This window comes from Falco rusticolus, chromosome 4 (assembly GCF_015220075.1).
Source record: "Falco rusticolus isolate bFalRus1 chromosome 4, bFalRus1.pri, whole genome shotgun sequence".
In the NCBI taxonomy this organism is placed as follows: domain Eukaryota; kingdom Metazoa; phylum Chordata; class Aves; order Falconiformes; family Falconidae; genus Falco; species Falco rusticolus.
Window position 1 is genome coordinate 38,939,792 of NC_051190.1, and position 21,261 is coordinate 38,961,052.

General features: G+C 50.1%; 1 protein-coding gene across 3 annotated transcripts; it reads left to right on the top strand.

Annotated features, from left to right (window-relative positions):
* Positions 1 to 250: 250 nt before the first annotated feature.
* On the top strand, positions 251 to 20,234 carry FAM234A (family with sequence similarity 234 member A). 3 transcript variants are annotated; one of them, XM_037386634.1, is made up of 14 exons: positions 259 to 329; positions 1,654 to 1,824; positions 2,033 to 2,126; positions 6,427 to 6,735; positions 7,818 to 7,934; positions 8,139 to 8,327; positions 11,413 to 11,543; positions 13,880 to 14,009; positions 14,453 to 14,591; positions 14,879 to 15,019; positions 15,423 to 15,501; positions 15,925 to 16,077; positions 16,945 to 17,047; positions 17,204 to 20,234. In XM_037386634.1, exons 4-14 carry the CDS (start codon positions 6,471 to 6,473, stop codon positions 17,413 to 17,415), a joined length of 1,659 nt encoding a protein of 552 aa, XP_037242531.1. In that variant the 5' UTR covers positions 259 to 329; positions 1,654 to 1,824; positions 2,033 to 2,126; positions 6,427 to 6,470; the 3' UTR covers positions 17,416 to 20,234. The 3 variants fall into 3 exon arrangements, with proteins under 3 accessions (XP_037242534.1, XP_037242531.1, XP_037242532.1); XM_037386635.1 differs by lacking the exon at positions 2,033 to 2,126; XM_037386637.1 differs by lacking the exons at positions 1,654 to 1,824; positions 2,033 to 2,126 and having other exon boundaries at positions 251 to 329.
* The last annotated feature ends 1,027 nt before the right edge of the window (positions 20,235 to 21,261 follow it).

Here is a 21,261-nt window from a genome sequence, read left to right on the forward strand (position 1 = left end):
CCTCCGTGTCGGGTGCGGGGAGAGCGGGGCCCGGGGGCGGCGGGGCGGGCCCGGGGGGCGGCGGGCGCGCTCTCGGGATGCCTGTACGTGACTGTGCTGTTCTCTCGCGGTCTGATCGCATTAAAGATCTGTGTTTGTGGCTCCCAGTGCTGGCCGGCCTTGTTCTTGCGGGTTCCCCGCCCGCACCGCCGCTACCGGGACGCGCCGCCCGCCCCTGCTCACCCGCCCGCCCCACTGCGCAGGCGCGGCGGCGGGGCGGAAGCGATCACCTGCGTGATGCGTCACTTCCGGCAGGTGGGCGGCGGGGGATGGAGGCGGAAGTGGCGGCGGTGAGTGCGGAGCGGGCCGGGGGTGGGGTCGGGCCGGCCGCGCCCCGCCGCAACCGGCGCCCCGTGGTGGCGGGGGGAGGCTGGGCTGCAGCCGGGGAACGGGGCGAGCTGCTGGCCTGCCCCGCCGGTGCGGCGCCAGGACCTGGGCCCGGCTGCGGGCCGCTCCTTCCGCGGGCTCCGGTACTGCGGGGGTGGCTCTCGGGGAAGGGACCCGGCTCCCGCTGCCCGGGCACCGGCCGCTCCGCCGCGGGAGCCAGGCGGTGCTCGAGCGGCAGCTCGGAGCTGGCAGAAGGAACGCGCCGGTGGAGCCGGCGGGGCTGGCCCCACGCTGCCCCGCGGCCTGGCCCCGGCTGGGCAGCAGCGCTGCTCGGGCCTGAAACACCCTGGCCCCTTCCACGCTCGCCGCTGCCTTCCCCCAGCCCTGGTGCCTGGCCCTGTGTTCGCGGGGGGTTGCTGTCCCTTTTAAGCAGCTAGAGAAGTTGCACAAAACCAAATCAAGAAGCCTGGGAAATAATTTTATCCGTTTTGCAAAAGCCTGGGGCTCTGCCGAGGTAGCTTGCTGCTTGTGCACTCCGTTTGATCTGAGCTGGTTTAGCCCGTGTGGCTGGCAGGCTGCGTAGGAGTCCTGGGGAGACGCTTACACGGCACTTGCGAGTATGGGTCTGTGTTTCAATCAAATAGAAATACAAGAAATCCCTCACCTCTGTAGAGCTTAGCTCACAGCCTTCAGCACTCTTCCTGGAGACCATTCAAATTCACATTTCTCTTTCCTTCAGTGGGCCGTAAGCCTTGTCTGCTGGCATGAATCAGAGCCGTTCCTGCAGAAAGAAAAATGATTTAATGTGCTAAATTCCTATCTTACTTCCACCCTTTTTTTCTTCTTTTGGAAGGCAAAAACCTCTCACGTAACTGCTGGGAGTCAGAGGGGCAGCCTGCCCTGCAGGGGAGGGATGACTTGGTGTGACTGGAGCCAGCCCTCCTCAGTGCCAGGGCAGAGCTGGGCCCTGTTCGAGGAGCTGCCTGGGCACGGTGGGAGCTGTGAGGCTCTGCAGGGCTGGATGTTGGGTGATTGGGTGGAATGGCCTGTGAATGGGCTTTCCTCCATGTATGCATGTAAGAGAGAAAAAGAAAAATTCCATTTCTGGGTGGGAGAAAAGAATTTTCTCTTGGAGGTGGCTGCCAAGGACAACAGCAGCTGGAGGAAGGCCATTGTTTCATGCTGCCGTAAACCTCACTAGGCTGTGCAGGAAGGATCCAGCAGGCAGCACGGAGTTTGTGACCAAGTGCTCCACTTAAAAAAATGTACTTTTTTTCTTTTTGATAGACGTATGTGAAATGACCACAGCCTCTTCTAAAGGGTTTTCATGCACTGAGATCTTTCCAGAGCCCCTGTGGTGTTAGATCTCTGGCAGTGCAGAGGAGTTGCTGTGCTTCTGACACAAGCAGGGGAGCCCTGTGGATGAGGCAGGGACATCTCTGACGTCCGTCAGTAAGGGTGAGTGGCTTGGGTCCAGCCAAGCTTGTAACTTCTGGGATGATAAATGCCATGTGTTTTTGCTGCTCACTTGTTATTACAGGCCTAACCTATAATCAGTTCCACACAGCTTTGCAGCTTGAATGCTGTCCTTCATCTTAAGATTTTTGCTCTTCCCGTTGCTCTCTTGGAAGAAGTCCTGAATTGTGTTTTGCTCTTCACTAAACAGATCGAGTTTCTCTGCTTGAACCCCTGACTGTAAAAGAAGATTCCTGGAAAAGAGGAATTTTCTCCTACAAATGACAGATGTATCACATTCTAAGGTGACATTTGGTTGTGCTCTGGAGGAGTTTCTAGTTCACTTGCTGTGAATGCTCTGTGGCACCTGTTGTGTCTGCACCAGAGAGTTAAGTGTCATTTAAGAAGAACCTGATGTTTTGAAGGGATATGTGTTAACAGAGGCAAAATAGCAAGAGGGAGGGGAGGGGAAAGGACAGCTGTAGAAGCAGAATGCGAGTGTTTCCCTGAGCTGGTTGCCTGCCTTGTCTTTGGTATGGTCTGGGTTACAAATCATGTCCTTACAAAGGTCGTAGGGGCACAAGCAGGAGCAGAGGTACCCTGGTGTCAGAAGGGGATGATCTCCTTGAGGCAATTCTCCCCACTAGCCTGTGGCTGTGACTTTATATCAAGAAAGAGTTATGAGCTGCAGATGACCCAGCAAAACCGTAAGCTTGTGCAGCCTGAGTGTATTTGGAAAGGAAAATCTTATTTCAGGGAAAATGTATGTTTATTTCCTTAAGGGTGGACCCTGATCTAAGTGGGGCTGCAGAACAGGGAAAAAATGACCCAATAATGTCTTAATGTTGCAGCAGGTGACTGCCCGGCGGGTTTGCTGCAGTGCCATGCCACACATGGGATCAAAACTGAGCACTCTGCTGGTGGAAGGCAGCCGTGAAAGGGACATTGCCTCTTACTCAGAGCAAGACTTGGAAGCTGTCTTGTCATTATTGATGGCAGTCTGGGGCTTCAACAGTTTCTGGCTGACAGGAAGGAAATCTTTAAGGTGCTTAAACAAACAAAAAAAAAGAACCAAAATAGTCAAATGCTGGATTTGGGTTCCTAAAATGGCCAGTTAGAATCTGTTTTCTTCAATCTGTGAGAGATATAAACGTGTTGATCATCAAATCCAAGTTACAATATATTGCTGGAAGTTTTCCAGGAAGAACTGGTGCCTGGTCAGATTACAAATGCTGTGGTTTGGTATTTTATGGGTGGAAAATGAGTTAAACCTTCCATCACACCAATACTTAAATGGTTTCTATCACCAGTCTTCATACGTCTGACTGGATGTGGTTCTCTGTGCTTGTCGGGCAGTTCTGGCTGGCTGGTAATGGTAGTTTGTCTCTTGGATTTAGCTGTGGCTTGGCACTAACCACTTGCTGCACAGGTTTCACTGGTTTGATCCAGATCAGATTTGTAAATCTGTGCTATAGTGTAGCTTTAGGAGAAGAGGAAAAACAGTCCCCCATGAAGGTGAGTAAAGCTGGTTTTGTCCTGAGGACAGCATTGTCACTGTGGGACAGGAAAGGGTATTTGTTCCTCCTTGGCTTTCTTCAGGGACTGCTCCTAGCTCCTCCTGTTGCTGAAGGTGAGTAGCTTTTAAAGCTTGGGGAGTGATGGAAGTGCACACACCAGCAATTGAAGTCGTATGAGATGCAGATCCTGGCTGTAGTGCAGCTCCTTGAGCTGTGTGGGTTCCGTTTGGGTCTGTTGCATGTGGTTTCTAATTATTTCTTTTTCTATGAAGTCTCTCCCATGTTTTTTCATGGGGAGGCATCCCATCTTCAAGTGGAGAGACAGTGCTAGCTACGAGATCTAGTGCATGCAGCCTGTGTTAATAATGCAGCAGCACAGGATCCTGTCACTGTGTATTTCCTTGCAAGGTGCCTGGATGCGTAAATTTTCCAGTGAATTATTTTGTGTCCTCCACCAGCAGGAGACAAAATGCCGGCTGCTAGAGGACAGTAAAATAATCTGAAATGCACACTATCATTTTCTGCTTGTCTTCAATTAAACTGATTACCAGACTTCTTTGTTGTTCGGAGCTCAGACCATTTCACATGCTGCCAGCATGTACTTTGGCAACGGCGGGCGATGGGATTTCCTGCATTGTTTGAGTGTTTGCCGTTGACCTCTGTGGTCGTTGTTCTGGCACTGTCTCTGCTCTGGCAGGGGTGCAAAGGGCATTATTCAAACCCTGAAAGAAAAGAGAAAGAATTGCTCCAAAGACATTGAGGGCTCTTTGTAATTGGTGACTCCGAGGGTCATTGCTGCAAAAGAAGGGGAATTGCTGGGGTTGTCAGGATAATTACCACTTTTTTAATTGTTCTCATCCCAATCTAGATGACAGTGGTGTGATTTATAGTGAGTCATAAAAATACGCCTTCCATAGAGGGTTAGTGTCCCTTTTGGACTTTTTGAGTAGAAGCCTGTTTTTTTCCTTCTCAGGAAGTCTCATAGGTGCTGGAAACACTCGGCTGTGCCCTGGAGGGCTCCTGGCTCCGTGCTGGGGAGGCTGGTGGGGTTGTGCTGGAGCCCTGTTGTAGCCCATGCCGCAGACACTGGCTACAACAGTGTTTGAGAAGATGCACCTCTCCCTGCTGCTGGAGACAGGCATGCCAGAGACACATGCACCATCTGTCTCACCGCAAGGGAGGTCACGTAACCCATTCCTGCCATCGTCCCCCATCGCTGCAGCGGTGGTTGCTCTGCCGCAGTTAATCATTTGCTCAGCCTGTGCCTGGAGCCTTGTACCTTGAACCTGCTGAAGGTCTGGTGCTCGCCCGGCTCCAGTAACGGAGCGGTGCTCGGCTCACCAGCGTGATGGCCAGATCAGGAGGAAGGCTGAATGCATGAGACTCTTTTCTTCCCCTTTCCATATGGAGCCTTCCTACCTTTGTCAGGCGCCTGCGGCCAGTCTGGCAACAGCCGGCCTCGTGAAGGTGTCTCTGCTGTTGCTGGTAGACTGATGTGAGGGGCGGATGAGGTCTTTGGAGTGAGATCTTTGGAATAAGATACAACTTCTGCATTATTGATTTAATTGCATTCACATGGGCTTGTGCAGCTTGAATTAAATTGTCTGCAGCAAGATCTTGTACTCGATGTGCCGTTGTAGAATAAATGCCAGAGTGCTCCGGCTGGAGTATGTGCTTCCTAACTCCAGCCTTACAAGTCCAGCAGGTGCTCAGATTAGCTGGGGATTGACAGTAGCGTGCCAGGCTGTCCCGATCACCACACATGCTCAACCCCTGCCTTGCTCTAGGTCTGTCCCTGCTGTGATTTGTACCCAGAAGAGAAGAGGCCTCTGCAGCTCTTCCCTGTGGTGGGACAGACAATCCAGGGAGGTGAAACCCCCAGTCAAGCTGCAGCTCCCTGAAGGAGCCTGGCCTCCTCTCACCTTCTGTTTCTTTGAAACCTGTAAATGAACTTGGGCATGAAACGTAAGAGGTAACGAGCCCCATTGTTGTTGGAGCTGAAAGCCCAAGCTCCCTGCGTTGTGTGTCGGTGCTGAGTTTAAGCTATTTTCTGCTGGGGAAGTACATTGCTCCAACAGACAATCCAGGCACGTGACTGCTGGGGCACAGTCATGGAAAATTGGCTCGGTTGTCATGTTTATTTGCTCTGATATAACTTTTTATGACACTGTCATGCAGCTTTTTCCAAGGCTACTGGAATGTGTTGTTATTTATTTCTTCCCTTCCGCTGTATTTTTTAAAGAAGCACTATCAGAGAAACTATATATAACATTGATTTTTATTGTTGTTGTGAGTAATGAGTTACAGCCTCTGTAACTGACCAGGGCTTTTTATTTTTCTTTTTTTCCCCCCCTTTTATAACAAATTAGCACAGAACCCCTCTGTTACTGCAGCTCAGGATTGTGTTTTATAGCAGGAGAAGATAAAACAGCTGTTGTTAACTCTTCCATTCTGATGAAATAAAATCTGCCTGATTTTAGTCTCAACTTACGCCTTTTCATCGGGGGAGCGGGGGGAAGTAATCACTCTCTTGCCTTCTGCAGGGCTGGGTTGCTAAACTTACCAAGTGGTTTCTCATCTGAGAAGGTGTTGAATAGCGTTGGTTTGTTCCTATACAGAATATGCTGGCATTTGTCTCCTGGGGAAGCTCAGGTGCTCATTACAGCAGGGAACAGCCTTATTTTGGGATGTAAAGGTCATGAGTGTTTCCTTTCACCTCTCCAGCCGGGAGTCAGAACGACGTACATGGGAGGTGACAAGAAGTCTTTGCAGCAAAAGGAGCTTTTGGTGTGTTTTTCTTGAGGGAGACCTACAGACCAGTCAGTCATTTCCACATAGAGGCTGCACCCATCTTTGTCCAGGTCTAGCAGAGCTGACTTCCTGGTCTGAAGAAGAAACAGTGTTGTTCCTGCATCTCATGGTCTCTCCCCATCACTCCCTGTGGGAGACCTCTGGTACCAACAGCACTTTGTATCCGACTGATTTGCTCAGCTCCCATTAAATGTTTCCAGTGTGAATATCAGGTAGTTTTTGTTGGGTTGTTTATATATTCCAAAATCTCTTTTAACTGCTCTTTCTATTGTTGCAGTTGAAGGGAGAGAAGGGTGTCTGAATACTGATGAATGAGCTGTGATGGATAACAAAGACTCAGAAGCTGAGATCCACCCTCTGAAGACTGAGGATGTGAAAGCCCAAGAGAACCATGAAAACTCTGTGGAGAGAAGAATTGTCAGCAAGCAGTCATCACGACTGTCTCGGCTGTCCCGGTGGCGCACTGCTGCCTTCTTCATCTCATTATTTCTGTGTCTGATAATTGTGTTTGCTTTCTCATTTATCATTCCTTGCCCAGAGAGGCCAGTTTCAGAAAGAACATGGTTCCGAAACTACGATAATGCAGGTGAGCTTGCTGCAGCAGAATAAATACTTACCAACAGTCCTTTACCTTTATGTGCCACAAATTTGAGTTGTGGACCTCTACCTAAGTGCGATCCAGAGCCAGGCCTGCAGGGATGCTGCCCTTGGGAGTGAGAGCTGTGAATACCTGACCTGGATAAGCAGTGGCCCGTCATAATTGGAGTGGCCTTCCAGGAGGTGTTTACAGGATCTAATGGAGAAATTAGATGCCGCTCTGAAGCACTAAGAAGGTAGCAGCCTGGCCTCATTTGGAAAAAAGAAATGGGGAAGGGTATCTGCTAATAAATCTTTGTTGAAGTTTGGTCTGTAAAATGTTCCCTTGAAGTTTGAGCTGAGATTTGGAGACAATTAGGCAGTTTTACCTCTGTCAGTATGACTTTCTAACTTTTCCCCATGGCTAACGAAAAGCAGAGAAGAATAATTGTCTCTTGGCTTTTTTATAAATTGCGCAAATTTGTAGTTGCTTTAGTTGGGTTTTAGCCTGGCTACTGCTCCCTGGTGGGTCAGCCTTGGCTTCTGTGAAAGCTTTTCTGTAATCTTATGTGCAGTGGGTGTGTGCTGGTTGTCCTGTAGATGCAGAGATATTGCTCACCAACGGGGACTGATTTCTGTGTGTTAATGCAGAAATCCCAAGTTCTGCTACTCTGAGCTGAAGAAGGCTGCTTTTACCTGAGAGTGAGAAAGATGGAATATCTGAGGCTGGGTTTCATGGGGTTTGGGTTTGTTTTTTTTTTTATATTTCAGGAATAATAACCCCACAGCAAGACCAGAGTTGTTCTTTGTTGAACATAGTTCAAATTCTGGCTGCTTGGCTATAAAAACAGACAAATCCTCTGGGGGACAGCAAATTCGAAAAAATCCTTTGGCACTGACTTCCCATCCTTGGTACTCATGTAGATAGCTTTTTTTAACACAAAAGCCAGTTTGTCCTGCTGTTACCCTGTACAGAGATGGAGGCAGTGAGTAGGTCTCTAGGAATTTGTGTTTTGCTCCAGCTAGCTCTGCTGTTGGTTGAGGCAATCCCCAACAGTGCTTGGCTTGTCATCTCTTTTGTGATCTCTTTAGTGGCCTACCAGTTTCTTGCTATGGAAGATGTGAACGAAGACAGAGTGCAAGATGTCATCTTTGCTTTCAAAGCTAACAATGGCAGCAGCAGCTTCAACAGATCCTGCCTGGATGAAGGTAGCTGATTCAGAAACAGAAAGCCTTGTAGTGAGGGCTGTTCTTTCTCTTTAAGCTCTAATTAGCAAGGCTGCCATGGGACTGGGAGTGAAAACTGGGTTAACTGGGTGAGGAGGGCAACTGGGTAAGCCCCAGCTCAGGTCGTGCGGAGCAGCAAAGGTAGGTGTAGTAGCTAGTGCACCCTCTGACATCTCTTCTCTTCAGGTCTGCCTTCTCCATGTGCCTTCATCGCTGCCGTGTCTGGCACGAATGGCAGAACGCTCTGGGAGAGGCCCGCTGCCGAGGAAGTGGAGTGGATGGAGTGTGGCATCAAGCAGCTCGGGGGGGCCAAGGCCCCGGGTTGTCTGGTCGTGGGGAAGCCAGTGTCTCTTACGGCAGTTGACCTGCAGACAGGTGAGTGGCACACAGAGTACTGCTGCCATCCAGGGGACCGTGCTGCTGCTTTCCTCACCTGGGGACCTTCGGACCTCGGAGGCTGAGGCTGCCAGCGTGACACGACTTGCTGGAACAATGGGTGCAGGGCATTTATTGTCTTGAAAACCTTGCCAGGGCCATTGGCTGGGCCATCGAGAAGTGCCTGTTCTCTCAGCCTGTGTTCCAAAGGCTGGACTCCGTTGTGGTGGTTTGTGCCAGCCGCTGTATTGTAAGACCAATATTTCAACAGCATTTGAAACGGGAGAAGGAGTCACGAGCTGTGAGTGTTACTTTATACTCTCAGGGGCTGGGCACAAACCCATACCTGCAACGTTTTTCAGTCTTTTACATGTGAGTGCTAGGAGTGCCTGCAGCAGCAAAAGGAGTGGGAGTTTTAGGGATTTATGATTTTAAAGTCATCAAGGAGAGCACTTAGGATAAGTACTCGCCGGCCTGTTTCAGTAGTGTAGATTTTGCCCGGTTCCCCTGGAAAGCCACCTTCATTTCTGAACCTGTAGATGGAGAACCTCATCATCATCTTGCCTAACGCAGGGTGCGTGTAAGGAATGCCTGTACTTCTCTGGGAACAGGGCAGTGATCATCTGTTGCACCTTGAACCTTCCGCAGTGTCGAAGCCTGAAATACATTTCCATTTTGTTGGGAGTCAGTTTCAGAGGTTCTGAACAATGCGTGTTCTTCCTTGGAAACATGCCTAGGATCCCGTCCTCTGTGTCTGGATTGAACCTCTCACGCCCTATTTTCCAAAACCTGGGAGAGAGAAATAACAAGAGGTATAACTCTTAAGAAACCTGAGGAAAATCTAGTATAGCTTTTAATTTCCAGTGTAGATGGAAGTGTAGACACACAGAGAGCTGGGAAGCTTCTGTACCAACAGAGATATGTTAGCACCGTTTCCCTCATTGGTAGGCTTTAGCATAGGTTATTTATAGACTATTAATGAAGTAGTTGCTTTCAGGTCAAAGTGTAGAAAGGTGGTTGCTGAGCCAAAGGCATGTAACTAAAGACAGCCATAAAGAAATAGCACAAGCATGGAGAGGAGGAACCAGGCTAAGCCACAGGTCACAGCAACAATACAGTAAAAAAAACATTCCACAGACAAATTAAAAGCAAGAGATGAAAACCTGCCTATTTAAATAGGCTAAATGTATTTGAAGTGGCAAAGTCTTGACTTACATCACATTGTGCTAAAAACAGCAGCCAGAACAATCTTTAGCTGCTAATGGTTCATCATCGTGAGGATTGGTGAGATTCCGGGGCTCTCAGACTGTCTAGCTTCTGCCTATAGGAGGATTGAAGGAGAGGTAGGCAGATTATCATCTGAAAGTGTCTGATGTGGTTTCGATCTCTAAATGCTGATAAAGTTAGTGCTTTTCTCTAGATTTGAGTTGTGTTAAGTCTTGTTTGCTTCATTGCCAGAAGTGGCCTGAGCAAACAATAAGGAGAGTGTAGGATTGCATGCTTCTGTTTGTGTGGGGCATCTGACATTCCTGCGTGTTTATCTTATGAGCAAACTGGGACACAAGAGCTTAAGATTAGCTGTTCCAGGTCAGAGCAAAAGTCTGTGTGGCTGCGTGTTCCATCTCTGCAAGGGCCAGAAGCAGAGTCTTGAGGAGGAGGACGGGAGGAAGTGTTCCGTTACACCTTCTCTCTCCACTTTATCCTCCAGCAGCCTGCATTGTGAGCCCTGTGAGTAGTTCTGGTCTCCTAAGGGTTATGGCAGAAAGGGGCCTACAACGATCAGGTGTATGAAATTGCTTCTGTAGGAGAAATCACTGAATAAACCAGAACACCAGCCTAGAGAATGTCTGACAGGGAGAGAAGTCTCTGTGTCTTCTGCAGCTACTTGAAGTGAGAGCTGAACTGTCACCTAAGTCCTAATTTTATTGTTCATTCCGAACCCAAAAAAACCCCAGCCCATTCACCCAGGTTAGATTTGCTGTTTAGGCATTTGTCTAATTTCCATCTTGGCTTCTGTTGCCTTCCTTCTGCTGTGACCTCAGGCTCCAGGGAAGCTCCGTAGCACTCCAGATGTTGGACAGGATAGTCCCGTCTTCTGTTGATGGAGCAGGGTGGGACTGGTTTCACAGTTTGTGCTTGTTGGAGGTTATGTTAGAGCATGAAACTTTTGAAGTCCTTTGTGTTGAATCTGTCTCACTGTTACCTGTTTCTGTTAAGTCAGGCTGTTCTTTTAAGAAAGATGCTTTCTCCAAAACTATATCCACTGTCTAACCAGCAAAGAACAGAACCTTATGCACTGAAATGCAAATTTTGTCAGCCTGGTCTTACTGTTGTAGCTTTGGATTGTGCTGAAGCCAGGATATAGTTATTTAAAAATTAAATTCTCTCCTTCCTTTGCCTGCTTTTTTTTCTCCAGTGAGTAAAATTCTTGCCTTCCCATGATTTCCTAGGGACACTTCTCTACTTCACATCTGTTGTCATAGTAACAAATCCAAGTATTTTTGTCAATGTTTCAGTAAAAGCTTTGGAGGAATCCTACTGGAAATACAGGCTGCGCAGACAGTGTCAGGTAGTAATTCCTTGGTCTGCAGTACAGCTGCCTTCCTGACAAAGAACAGATGATTACTTTGCATTCCTGAAATGATAATTGCTGTGTGCAATACTGTGTAAAGGGGAGGGTAAGCATTTTCCCTCTGAACACCTAGCTAGTTACTTAAGTCTTCCTTAAAAAGTACATGGCAGCAAGGTTTTAGATCACAAAAAAGGATTCTCTCTGCCATGAACATGCTGGGAAGCTTGTTAACCTAAGGCACAAGAAAAGCAAGTCGTTCTTTGTGCCGAGGATATTTGGGTGCACTTGTGCAGGCAGCTAGAATTATTTCCAAATTAAGTTGAAATTGTGGATACTGGGACTCTTTTGAAATGCAACAAAGTACCCCATGATGAGCATAAATGTGAGTGGTTTGTGGAGCTGATGAGCTGTAAATGGCTGGCTACTGCCAAGTACTTCCAGGAGCAGGGGCATTAAAAGCCTTTCAGCCTAAAGTGCGTTTTTAGTGAATGTTTCCCAATAACTGTCTTCTAGGGGAAGTTCAGTGGAGACAGTCCAGTGACTTTGGAGCTAATTATACTGTGCTGACTCCTGTGTCAGTGATTCCAGATGTGGATAGTGACGGAGTTCAGGACCTGATAATCTTTATTGCTACAGGAGATAAGGTATGTCACTCTGATGCTGTGATAAAGCCAGTGGCCGGACCACAGAGCATGGCAGGAATGCTATTTATTTCGATCTTGTACTCTAGGAAGAAGTGTCCAGAGGCCTTTCTGATTTCTGTGGGTTTGGAATAGGTTCTTTCCCACCCTGCAGAGATGTACTCCCAAATCAATGCAAGTTTTAGGGTTAAGAAAAGAAAAGAAAAAACTGACCAGGAATCCCTCCTCCTTTTCAGTCTGCACTCCTCACTGCATGTTCCTGGGCTGTGTGTGGAGTGAGCCTAGGCGAGATGAGCTTGCAGTTTTCTGGGACTCTGCTTAGAGAAGTGAAAGTGAGCAAACCCTGACAGGTTTGGCTTTTAGATCAAAGCACAGCTGACAGCCAGTGCTTTTGTACCACCACTGCCCTTTTCTGATACCTTTCATATCTCTGCCTGTGGTCTGGTTTGCACAGCTTTCTTCCTAGTGTCACTGCGCTGCTTAATTCTGACTTGGGTTCATTTAGTGAAATAGCTGCTAGTTGCGTTATCTCCATTCCAGTATTGCTTTTCCCATTTATTAGAGGGGGAATGTCATGTAGCTAAAAGTGGTTTTGTACTAAAACGTCTGCACCCATGATTGAGTGGTCTAGAATCATCTGCACGTGCAATCTCTCCTGTTTAAAGCATTCAAAAGTTACCGTTTCCTGCAGGTCTGATGGGAGGAGTGGGAGCTCCATATCCTCATACCAGAGCCCTCCATAAGCAAATAGGGTTTTGCTGCCCGAGGCATTGTTGGTGCCAGAGTCATCAGAAATTCTATCCCCTCTGACTCCTACGTTTCTCTTCTGTTTTCGTTCCTCCTTGCTTTTGCTATCCCAGTTATCTCAAGACTTTTTTTTTTTTAATAATATTAGGTGGCCAAAAACGTTTGAGTGCAGTCTCTGTTCTGCAAGACTGCCTTTTGATTTGTTTTCCATTTAACCTCTCTAGCTATCTTGGTATGAAAACCCTTCCCCCCTCTGGACTTGGCAAGCGCTCTGTCAACTTAAGTAAAAGTACGTTCTGTTTTGAGAAATGATGCAAAATGTAGGAAACTTCAGCGGAGCTTTGCAGCTTAGAAAAAGGCAGTCTTGTCAGAAGGGGGATTCAGAACTTAAGTAAATTAGCTTTGTTGCTAACAAGGGCTGAAGTTGAACGTTACATTATGCTGCTGTCTCCTGAAATGGCAGAGCTTTGAGCAGTCTGGGGAGGGGTCTTTGTGCAGAGGGTTTAGGTGGCACCTTCTGAGAATCTACCTGCTGCAAGCTTCAGAACAAATACATCCAGGGAAGTATGACATTTTTCAGGATACATCACTGGTAGCAGCGCACAGAGGTATTGAGCAAGGCAGTGAGTAAGGTGGTGTGTATTCTCTCTCGCTGTAAATACCTTTGGCTGTTGCTGTCCCGGGGCAGCTGCTGAACCAGCGCTTGCAAGTGAAGGTGAAGCTGATCTACAAGAGCTAGTATGTGTCTCCTCCCAGTGCAGGAGGCTGGGAACAGCTGGTGGATGCGTTGCTCTCCAGCCGTGTTCTTCATTCTCCCCCGCAAACTCTATCCCTTATTCACCTGCTAGACTCTCCAGATTGACTTTGAGAGCAGCAGATTTCCTTCTCTTCCCCAGCCCCTACGCCTCAAGGAAGAGGGAAGGGTTCCTGCCTTACTTGGAATCTCTGATGGAGGCTGTTCCTCTCAGTCTGATGCTTCTCTCTTCCCTAGTGTGCATTGCTCTCCCCAGACCATGACTGTTGCCCAGATGTTTGAATCTGATCCTGATTTTAGCCTTTATTCCTTGGGTGAAATTTTTTTATGGATTCTGTTACCCTGCAGAAAGAGTATAAAGAAACCTGTCAGCACTTTTATCCCCTTGGACTCATGTCAGCCTTAGGAGGGGTAGATTAAGGCACTTCAAATATTTAGCAGAGCTACCGTGTGAAGTCAGGTTTCCCCCTGTATCATTTTGCTGCTTTGTTTCTGCCTTGAAGTCCTCTCCATCATTGTCACTGCTCGGTAGGTTTGAATTGGTCTTTGCTGTCCTGCAGGGAGGTGGTTGGCAGAGGTAGTAAAATCTCGGGACCAGTGACTGTGCTGGAAGTGGTGTTCAAACTTGCAAAAGTGTTCACAGCAGAGGGATCATCTAACTCGTGCCCACACCTCCAAAACCAGGGAGAGATTTCTCATCCGAGCCTATGCTGCTCCCGTGCAGCTGCTGTTCAGTGCCAGCTGCTCAGAAGCTTTGGAAAACACTCAAGTTGAAGCGGTAACAGTGCGATGCAGCTTTAACCTTTTTTTTTTTTTTTGTAATCCCTTCCCTGTGTAGATTAAGACCTTCATCCATTCAGGAAAAAATGGCAAACAGATCGGATCCACTGGAAGCCTGAATGTGGATGGGAACGCTCGCTATATCAGGCTGAACCTGGACGACTCCTCCTACTTCCTTTTCTATACAGGTACAGTTCTGTTAGTGAATTCAGTCTGAAAGAGGGATTGTAACTGCAATCAGGATTACTAAAGAGTTGTCTGAAAGAGTGTTTTGCATTTGTACGAGCTGTGTCATACTTTCACCTAGCAAAAGAACTGTTCAAGGGCAAGAGAAGGGGGGGGCTTCTGCTTAAACTAAGGTTTGTCACAGACGGTAGTAATTTTATTTGAAAAGTGTTGAGAATGTAAGGTTTAAATAGTCATTTATAGCAAATGATTACTGTGGAACAGTGGGATTATGAACAGATAAGATATTAAAAGCATTCAAAAGCAGGCTTGAGTCTCAAAATACCACTACAACTCTATGATGCAAGCCCTAAAAATATATTTGATGTGCCAGATCTGGAAAATTGTAGAGTTCAGAGCAAGGGCAGGATAACTTTTTTCCCTCATTCTTGCTTTTTTTGCACAGAAAACGCTCTCTATGCATATTCCCTGAAAGATCTATACAGTGCGGCAACTGGGGTGGAAATTAAGCTTCCCAGCCTTGAGCAAGATCCTCAGTGGGAGAAGAACATTGACCGCACCACGCACCGCTTATCCCTTCTCAGGTGTGAGATTATGTCTTGGTTGCTGGTGGGGTGGAGGGTACTGCTCCTCCTGACAGGATGGCCTGGTTCAGCTTTATTCTTTCCTGGCTATGTGGCTGTTGGAGTAGGAGCACATCCGAAGCTGGGGGAGAGGGCTGGTGGTGATGGCCTGGTCAGGATTTCACACAAAAGAAGGAAAGCAGGCTGGGGTTTCCAATTTGCCTTTACTGTGCAGGGGAAAAACCAAACCCACACAACAAAACCATCCACAGGCTAGAAAGCGTAATCATTTCTCTGTCCTTGTTCAGCTTTGGAGACATCCGTTACCTGGCAAAAATTCCTGGGCGATCACGGGAGAACATCTTGGTTATAAACTCAGAGATGGCTACACTGATCGGTGCACAAAATCTTCAGACTTTATGGAGCCTCAATGTGTCCCGCGTTGTGAGGTAGTGTTACCAGTGTGGGTTGGATGTGGTATTTCCAGGTTCCCAGCAACAGCAGTGTCCTGGCAGGTGCTATTTGTTTTTTTCTTCATTTGAAATATAGGAACCTGCTCTGTGATATATCTGGATCATGCTTAGTGTGTTGTCTGTCCTCTGCTAGCAAAGGTCAGGTGCTGCTTCAGAAGGGAGGAGCCCAAAGCTTTGATTCTTCATGCTGTGCCTGCTGTGATATGGCTGTCTTAGGGCTGGGCTCAGAGCTGGAGTAGCACCAGGCTAACGTAATGCTGCAGCAGTTGAGTCTCTTACCAGGGGAGCTGTGGGAGGTTAGAGGCTGCTCTGAAGGAACAAGGTATGCCCAAGCCATCAGGGTGTGCTATGATCTGTCCCTTCTTTTTCTCTCCCTTAGTGAGCCGCTGCTTGGTTACTACAAACCCGATGTTCTTGGTATTGTCCTTGAGAGTGAAATTGGACCCAACAGGAAGAAGGTTTGAGATCTCTTCCTTTTAACTCCCCTTTTTTCTGCATATCACAGCTCAAGCAGGCGTTGAGTTGAGGACAGCTGGTGGGATATGTTCCCTCTGGCTGATTTTTGGAAGCTTTAGTCTGGGCAACGATCTCTTTCAACAGGTTATTGAAGCCAGCTGAGGCATGTTAATTCGCATCTCAGCAAGAGGCTTCAATGACAGAGCTCTGAACCTCTTGAAATAGCTGCAAAATTTGTGACTTTAATGTGGCCTACCCCAGGTCTCACAGCTCTGTGATGCTCAGCTTCAAGTATTTCCTCATCTTTGCAAGTGTCAGATACTTGTTCCCGTAGACAGTGTAGGGTAGAGACAGCTGACTTGACTTCTCTCTCATGGCTTGTTAGATCTCTTTGGTATGAGTTCCTTTTCTTTCTTCCCTGCCAGGTTATGATCGTTGAGAGTGGATCTGGAGGAGTCCAGTGGGACCTGAAGTTGAACTCGAGAGCAGAGAGCCCAGGGCCAGCCACACTTTCTACTGCTGATCACCGGTCCGCCTTCCTCATCTGGGGTGAATACCAGGCACCAGGAAACGAAACGGTGAGTAGTGCTGCCGAATGGTTGCTGTTCTCCTGACTTTGGGCCAGAATTGGGTGGACCTACCCCCTTCTCCCAGTGTGCGCATTTGCATCTGTCTGTGCTGCTAACACTGCAGCCTCCTGCGCTGGGTGTGGGGTCTATGAACAGTCTGGTCTTCTAGGAGCAGGCAGACCTCTGGGTCTTCACAACGTCCATAGTAGGGTTCCTGCTAGCAGCTGGTAGTGGCATCAGCAGCTTTTGTCATCCTGAGCCTGGCTACGTAGAGAAAAGGGATGTAGCGGTGCTATGAGCAAAGTCACTGGGTTGCTCAGTGCTGTGCCTTGGTGTGGTGCTGTAGGTGAGGTGAGACACTGCTGGCTCGGTACCTGTGAAGTTGCTGCTGTTTGACCGGGAGCCTCCTGCAGCGGTACTGCATGCAGAGATCTCCCTCAGCCACGTGAATACTCTGCGCCCAGGCGGTCTCTGGCAGCTTCGGTGCACAGCTCGGCTGCGTAACAGAGCCCTCTGGGGCAGTGGCTGGCAGTGTTAGTGACAGGTTGTGTCTTGGAGGATGCCCGAGCACCAGCTGAGCTTCCTGTGCTTTCCTCGCTAACTCTACCAGCCCTAAGGCAAAAATCTGTCTCCTGCCTTTAGCGGGCAGGCCTGCTGTTTGCAGGAAGCTTGGAGTGGGGAGGAGAGCACCTAGCAGTAAGCAAAATCCCAATACCAGTCCTAGTGGCATCAGGCAGGATGAGTTGTGCAGACGTGGACAAGTATCTGACCAGATATATTCTGTTGGGCATGAGTAATAGCTGAACCTGGTGCTGGTGTACTAGTCTCTGGGATAACGTGTGGGTCCGTGTCCTGATAGTGTCCTGTTGATTGCAGGGATCCAGAGCTCCTCTCCAGAAGCTGTATCTTTTCCATCCTTCCTACACTAACATCTTGTTGGAGCTCCGCAATAACACAGACCAAATAATTGCGTTCAACGGTAAGTCCTCTCCGTCCAGCCCTCCAGCAAGGAGGTGCAGGAGGACGCTGGCCTTCTGGTACCTCCTGGACTCCGTGAGCACGCGGTGTTGGGTCTGGTGGCCAGTCTGAACACAGAGACCTTAAGCTGGGCTCTTCCCTCTGCTCTGCGTTACAGCCACACTGTTTGAGCGGAGCCGTCATGCCTGCTACGTGCTGTTGAGGGGGCCTCAACCCAGCGAGGATCCAGGGTCAGTGTCTCTGATGAAGCGTAAGCTGAAGGAGGATGTCTCTGAGAGCAGGGTGATCTGGCTGAGCCAGGTGGCTGGGGACACTGACCAGTACATCCGAGACCGCCTCTACAGGATGCGATTCCACAGCCGAGTGTGAGCTTGCCGGGGGAGGGGGAGAGGCTGCCTGGGCTGCGTGGCGCCAAGCTGCCTCTCCTCTGCAGCCATGCTCTTAGCAAACCCAGGTCGTGGATTCACACGGGAAGCTGCCTTTCTTGATCTGCAAACCAAAGCATGGCTGGTGGGGAAGCGCCCCAGTGTCTGGGGGTGCCCAGGCTGTGGGGGCAGCTGCCAGTGCATCTGTCCTCAGAGCTGATGGAACTTCAGTGCTTGGCCACCACTGAAGTGTCGTCAGCTCGGGGAAGAGGGCTTTCCCCTCAGTCCTTCTGTGCCCACAGAACTGTGCTGACTCAGCCTGTGTCTGGAGGAAAACACGTGCTTACTGGGAAAGCCGGAGTTGATTATTTCTTGGGTGCTTGTGTGAGAAGTGGAGCTTCGATGTGTGGTGTTAGATTTGCTTTCTGAGTCAGCTCTCCTGGCTGTGGGAGAGGTGCTTGGCTGCAGGCTGGTTTGTGATTGCCCTCCCCTGGATTTGGGCCCCTGTTTTGGTGGCCGCAGGGTGTGTGTAGCGATAGACCCAGCCATGGCCAATGATGCGGTTAGGTGTCGCCTGGGCCAGCAGAGCACAGGTTAAAGTATCACTCTACTTAGAAAAAGGCCTTTTCTCCTGAGAACAGCCCCATGTGCCCTGCTCTGCAGTCAAAAGCCTACCTGTGTCTGTCTCCTCTGCTGCTTCCTTTCCAGCCAGGCTGTGCAGCATTGATGACACAGAAAGGGAGCTGGTCTCCTACCTGATTTATGCAGCAGTGTTCCTCCCTGCCCCCAATCTGTTTGTTAGGTGATACAAAAACCACCCTGAGCCCAGGCTGGCTGGTCCCTGCCGGTACGGACACCACTTCTGCTGCTTTTGAGGTGCCAGAGAGGCTCTAGGGCATTTTTTCAGAGTAGAATTGCACTTTAACCTTTCCTGGGAGCTTGGCTTGCTACTCCAGGGAGCCCTGTACCCGAGTGGCAATGCCAGCTGCCCTGCAAATACTCATTCACCCTTGCAGCTGCTGAAGAGCCTTCTCCAAGCACTGTCCGCTCTGCCAGGACGTGGGCAGGCTGTAAAGATGGCATGAGCCGCGTGGGGAAACAGCACAGGTTCTCTTTGCAGCACAGTTCCACAGAGAGCTCTGTGCTGCCTCCCTGCCCTCGGAACTGAGGTGGTGCTGGTTGAGGATCTTGGGGTGCTGTTCTCTCTGTCCAGCCTGGTAGCCCAAGGGAATGGGACAGGTTGCTGTGTGAACATCGTGTCTCCCCTGGAAATGTCTGTAGCGCGGTGTGTTTGCTTTGCCTTGCTCCCGGTGGGTGCCAGTGTGGACTGTAGAAACAAGGTGCAAAGCCTGGAAAAAGGGTTGAATTGGCTACTCGGTCCTGAAAGCTGCAGTCCCCTTACTAGCCACACCGACACACAAGTGTCATAGCTGCTGGGTGTCCGTCTGGCTGGTGAGACAGAAAACACCCTAAAAATAACCTCCCTCAAGTTTTTGCAGTGCCGGAGGGGGTTTGGCCAGTGCATCCCTCCCTTGCCTAGTCTCACATCAGGGTGTGTGTAGAAATACTGTAGGAGGAGAAACTTAAGCCAGGTTGTGTAGGGTCAGGCATCGGTTATTATGTGGCAACCACTGAACTTCAACCTGCTGCAGGGCAGCTGCTGGCTCAGGCAGCTCGTGTCACCGAGGCTCGTGCCACAGCTTCAGCCCTCCCAGTCTTGCAGCAAAATAAGCTGCAGCATCAGTGGTCTGCCTGGTCGCTTGCTGCCTGCTCCCAGCTGGCCTGGTAGTTGCCTGAAGGGTGCCCTGACTCCCTCTGCCCCGTGATGTGTACCTGGGCAGCCAGGGGAGCAGTGTAGGATGAGTGCTGCTGGCCTCTGCGGAGCTGCGCTGCTGACAGAGCCCAGTCCTGGGGTGTCCTGGCTCTGCAGGAAGCCAGGGATGTTCCTTCAAAGTCATCGCTGGACTCAAAATGGTGAGTTTGCCCCTTTGTCCCTCTTGCCCCAAGCTGTTTTCTGAGGGAGGCTAGGGGTGCAGGGAGGCTCCCCTGTCATATCCCCTAGCCTGGGTTGCCTCTTTGCTCAGCAGGATAAAGACCTGAAGCCCAGCAGCCCCCCAGGTCCCCGCGCCAGTGTTGTGGCGCCGCAGGGATGACGGGCTGCAGCAGTGCTGCAGAACCCGGGTTGCAAGGGCCAGGTTCAGGCTGCGCTTTAGCCGGCTGGGGTGGAGCTGGCTGCGTGGCGGAGGGAGCCCGAGGCTTGCGCGCTGCTGTGACCTGCAGGTTGGATGTGGATTGTATCCCACCAAAACTCGCCTGGCAGGGAGCAAAGTGCCCGACTCGTATTCTCACCACAGCCACACTCTTCGGCACTCCCTGCTCTGCTCCCTACCCAGACCTGACCTTTCCCATAGGCACACTGAATGTTCCTTCAGGAGAGCTGGATTTTTGGCTTTGGGGGCTTTTCTGGCTTTAAGTTGTCCATCAATGTTTCCAGACACTTTGGAAACGCAGATTTCCCTGTGGCAGCTCAATTAAACGCATCAGTGCCAAACCAGCACCTTCTTAACAAAACAAGTCTTTTTTCCAGCTTATTTCCTTGTGTAATTGTTTGGGGTTTTTTTGCAGTATTTAATGAATGACTTTGTGCCTTGATTCAATAACTCAGATGGGTGATGATGGCATATATCACTGTGTTATGTATTAGTGTGTTTTTTAACACTAAAACTGTTTGGTTTAGTTCTTTAACTTATTGCAAATTGTGCCCTACAGGACTTGGTCTAACCAGAATGGTTTCAATAAATCCTCTTTTGCATTGTTTGTAAATGGTGCCCTGCTTTTGTTGTTGCAGCCGAGGTTATGCAAGACTTCGGGGGTTTTTTCACAGCCCTTCATGTGACTTGCTGCGGACAGAACTCCCCCTTATTTGGAGGGAGCCAGATGTCCCGGTGATGCTTTGATGGGTGAGCTGGCCAGGGCTCTGTCCCAAGGCGCTGGTCCTGTCCTGCTGCGGGCAAGTGATGGACCAGAGAAGGGAGCGTGTGGAGGGAGGCTGGAGTTAGATAACCGAGCTCGGCCAGCGTGTCCCTATGCCCCGCCTGGGGCTCCATGACCTGGTTTTACACCCTGGATTCCTGCTGCAGTCCATCAGCACGAAAATCTCATGCCGCGGCTTGGATTTGGATCAAGCTGGAGGGAGCCCCGTGGCAGGCGCTGTCTCCTGGAGCGTGGGACCATCTGTCACTGCCTGGTGGCTGCCAGCACCGAGGTCCCAAGCTCCATCCTGTGACCAAGGCTCCTGCAGCTTCCCCTGCCCCAAGGCCCCTCTGTCTGCCCCAGCGCTGAGCTGAGAAATGCCCCCCAGCTCCGGGCAGGGCGTCCCCAGCTCTGCGGCAGGGAAGGATGCTGCGGTCCTGGGCATCCCAAGCATCGATGCTGTTCGTTATCCCGGGTGTGGGCTGGCGCTGCTTAGTCCACTGCAGGCGGGGGGTGTCCCCAGCCTGCTCCGCTGTGCGGGTCCCTGGGTGTGTATAGGGTGGGCTGGGGTCCGAGCCTGAGCGCTAGTAGGCTCTAGCCCCCCTCTCCTTTATATAACCACCGGCATTAATCCCCTGCAGCTGGCATGCAGCTCCCAGGAAGAGAATAATCCTGCCATGAGATCCTCGGCCTCTGCTCAGATTAATGAGCCACGGGCAGGGAAGCGGCTCAGCTGCCAGCCCTGCTCCCCGCGTGCCACTGCCAGCCTGTGGGGCCCTGGCAGCCCCCGTTTGCTGACCCGTGGCACCCCTGGCCTTGCTCGACAGGCCTTTTTGGCCTCCCTGGGGGCCATCCGTGGCTGCACCGGTGGCAGCAG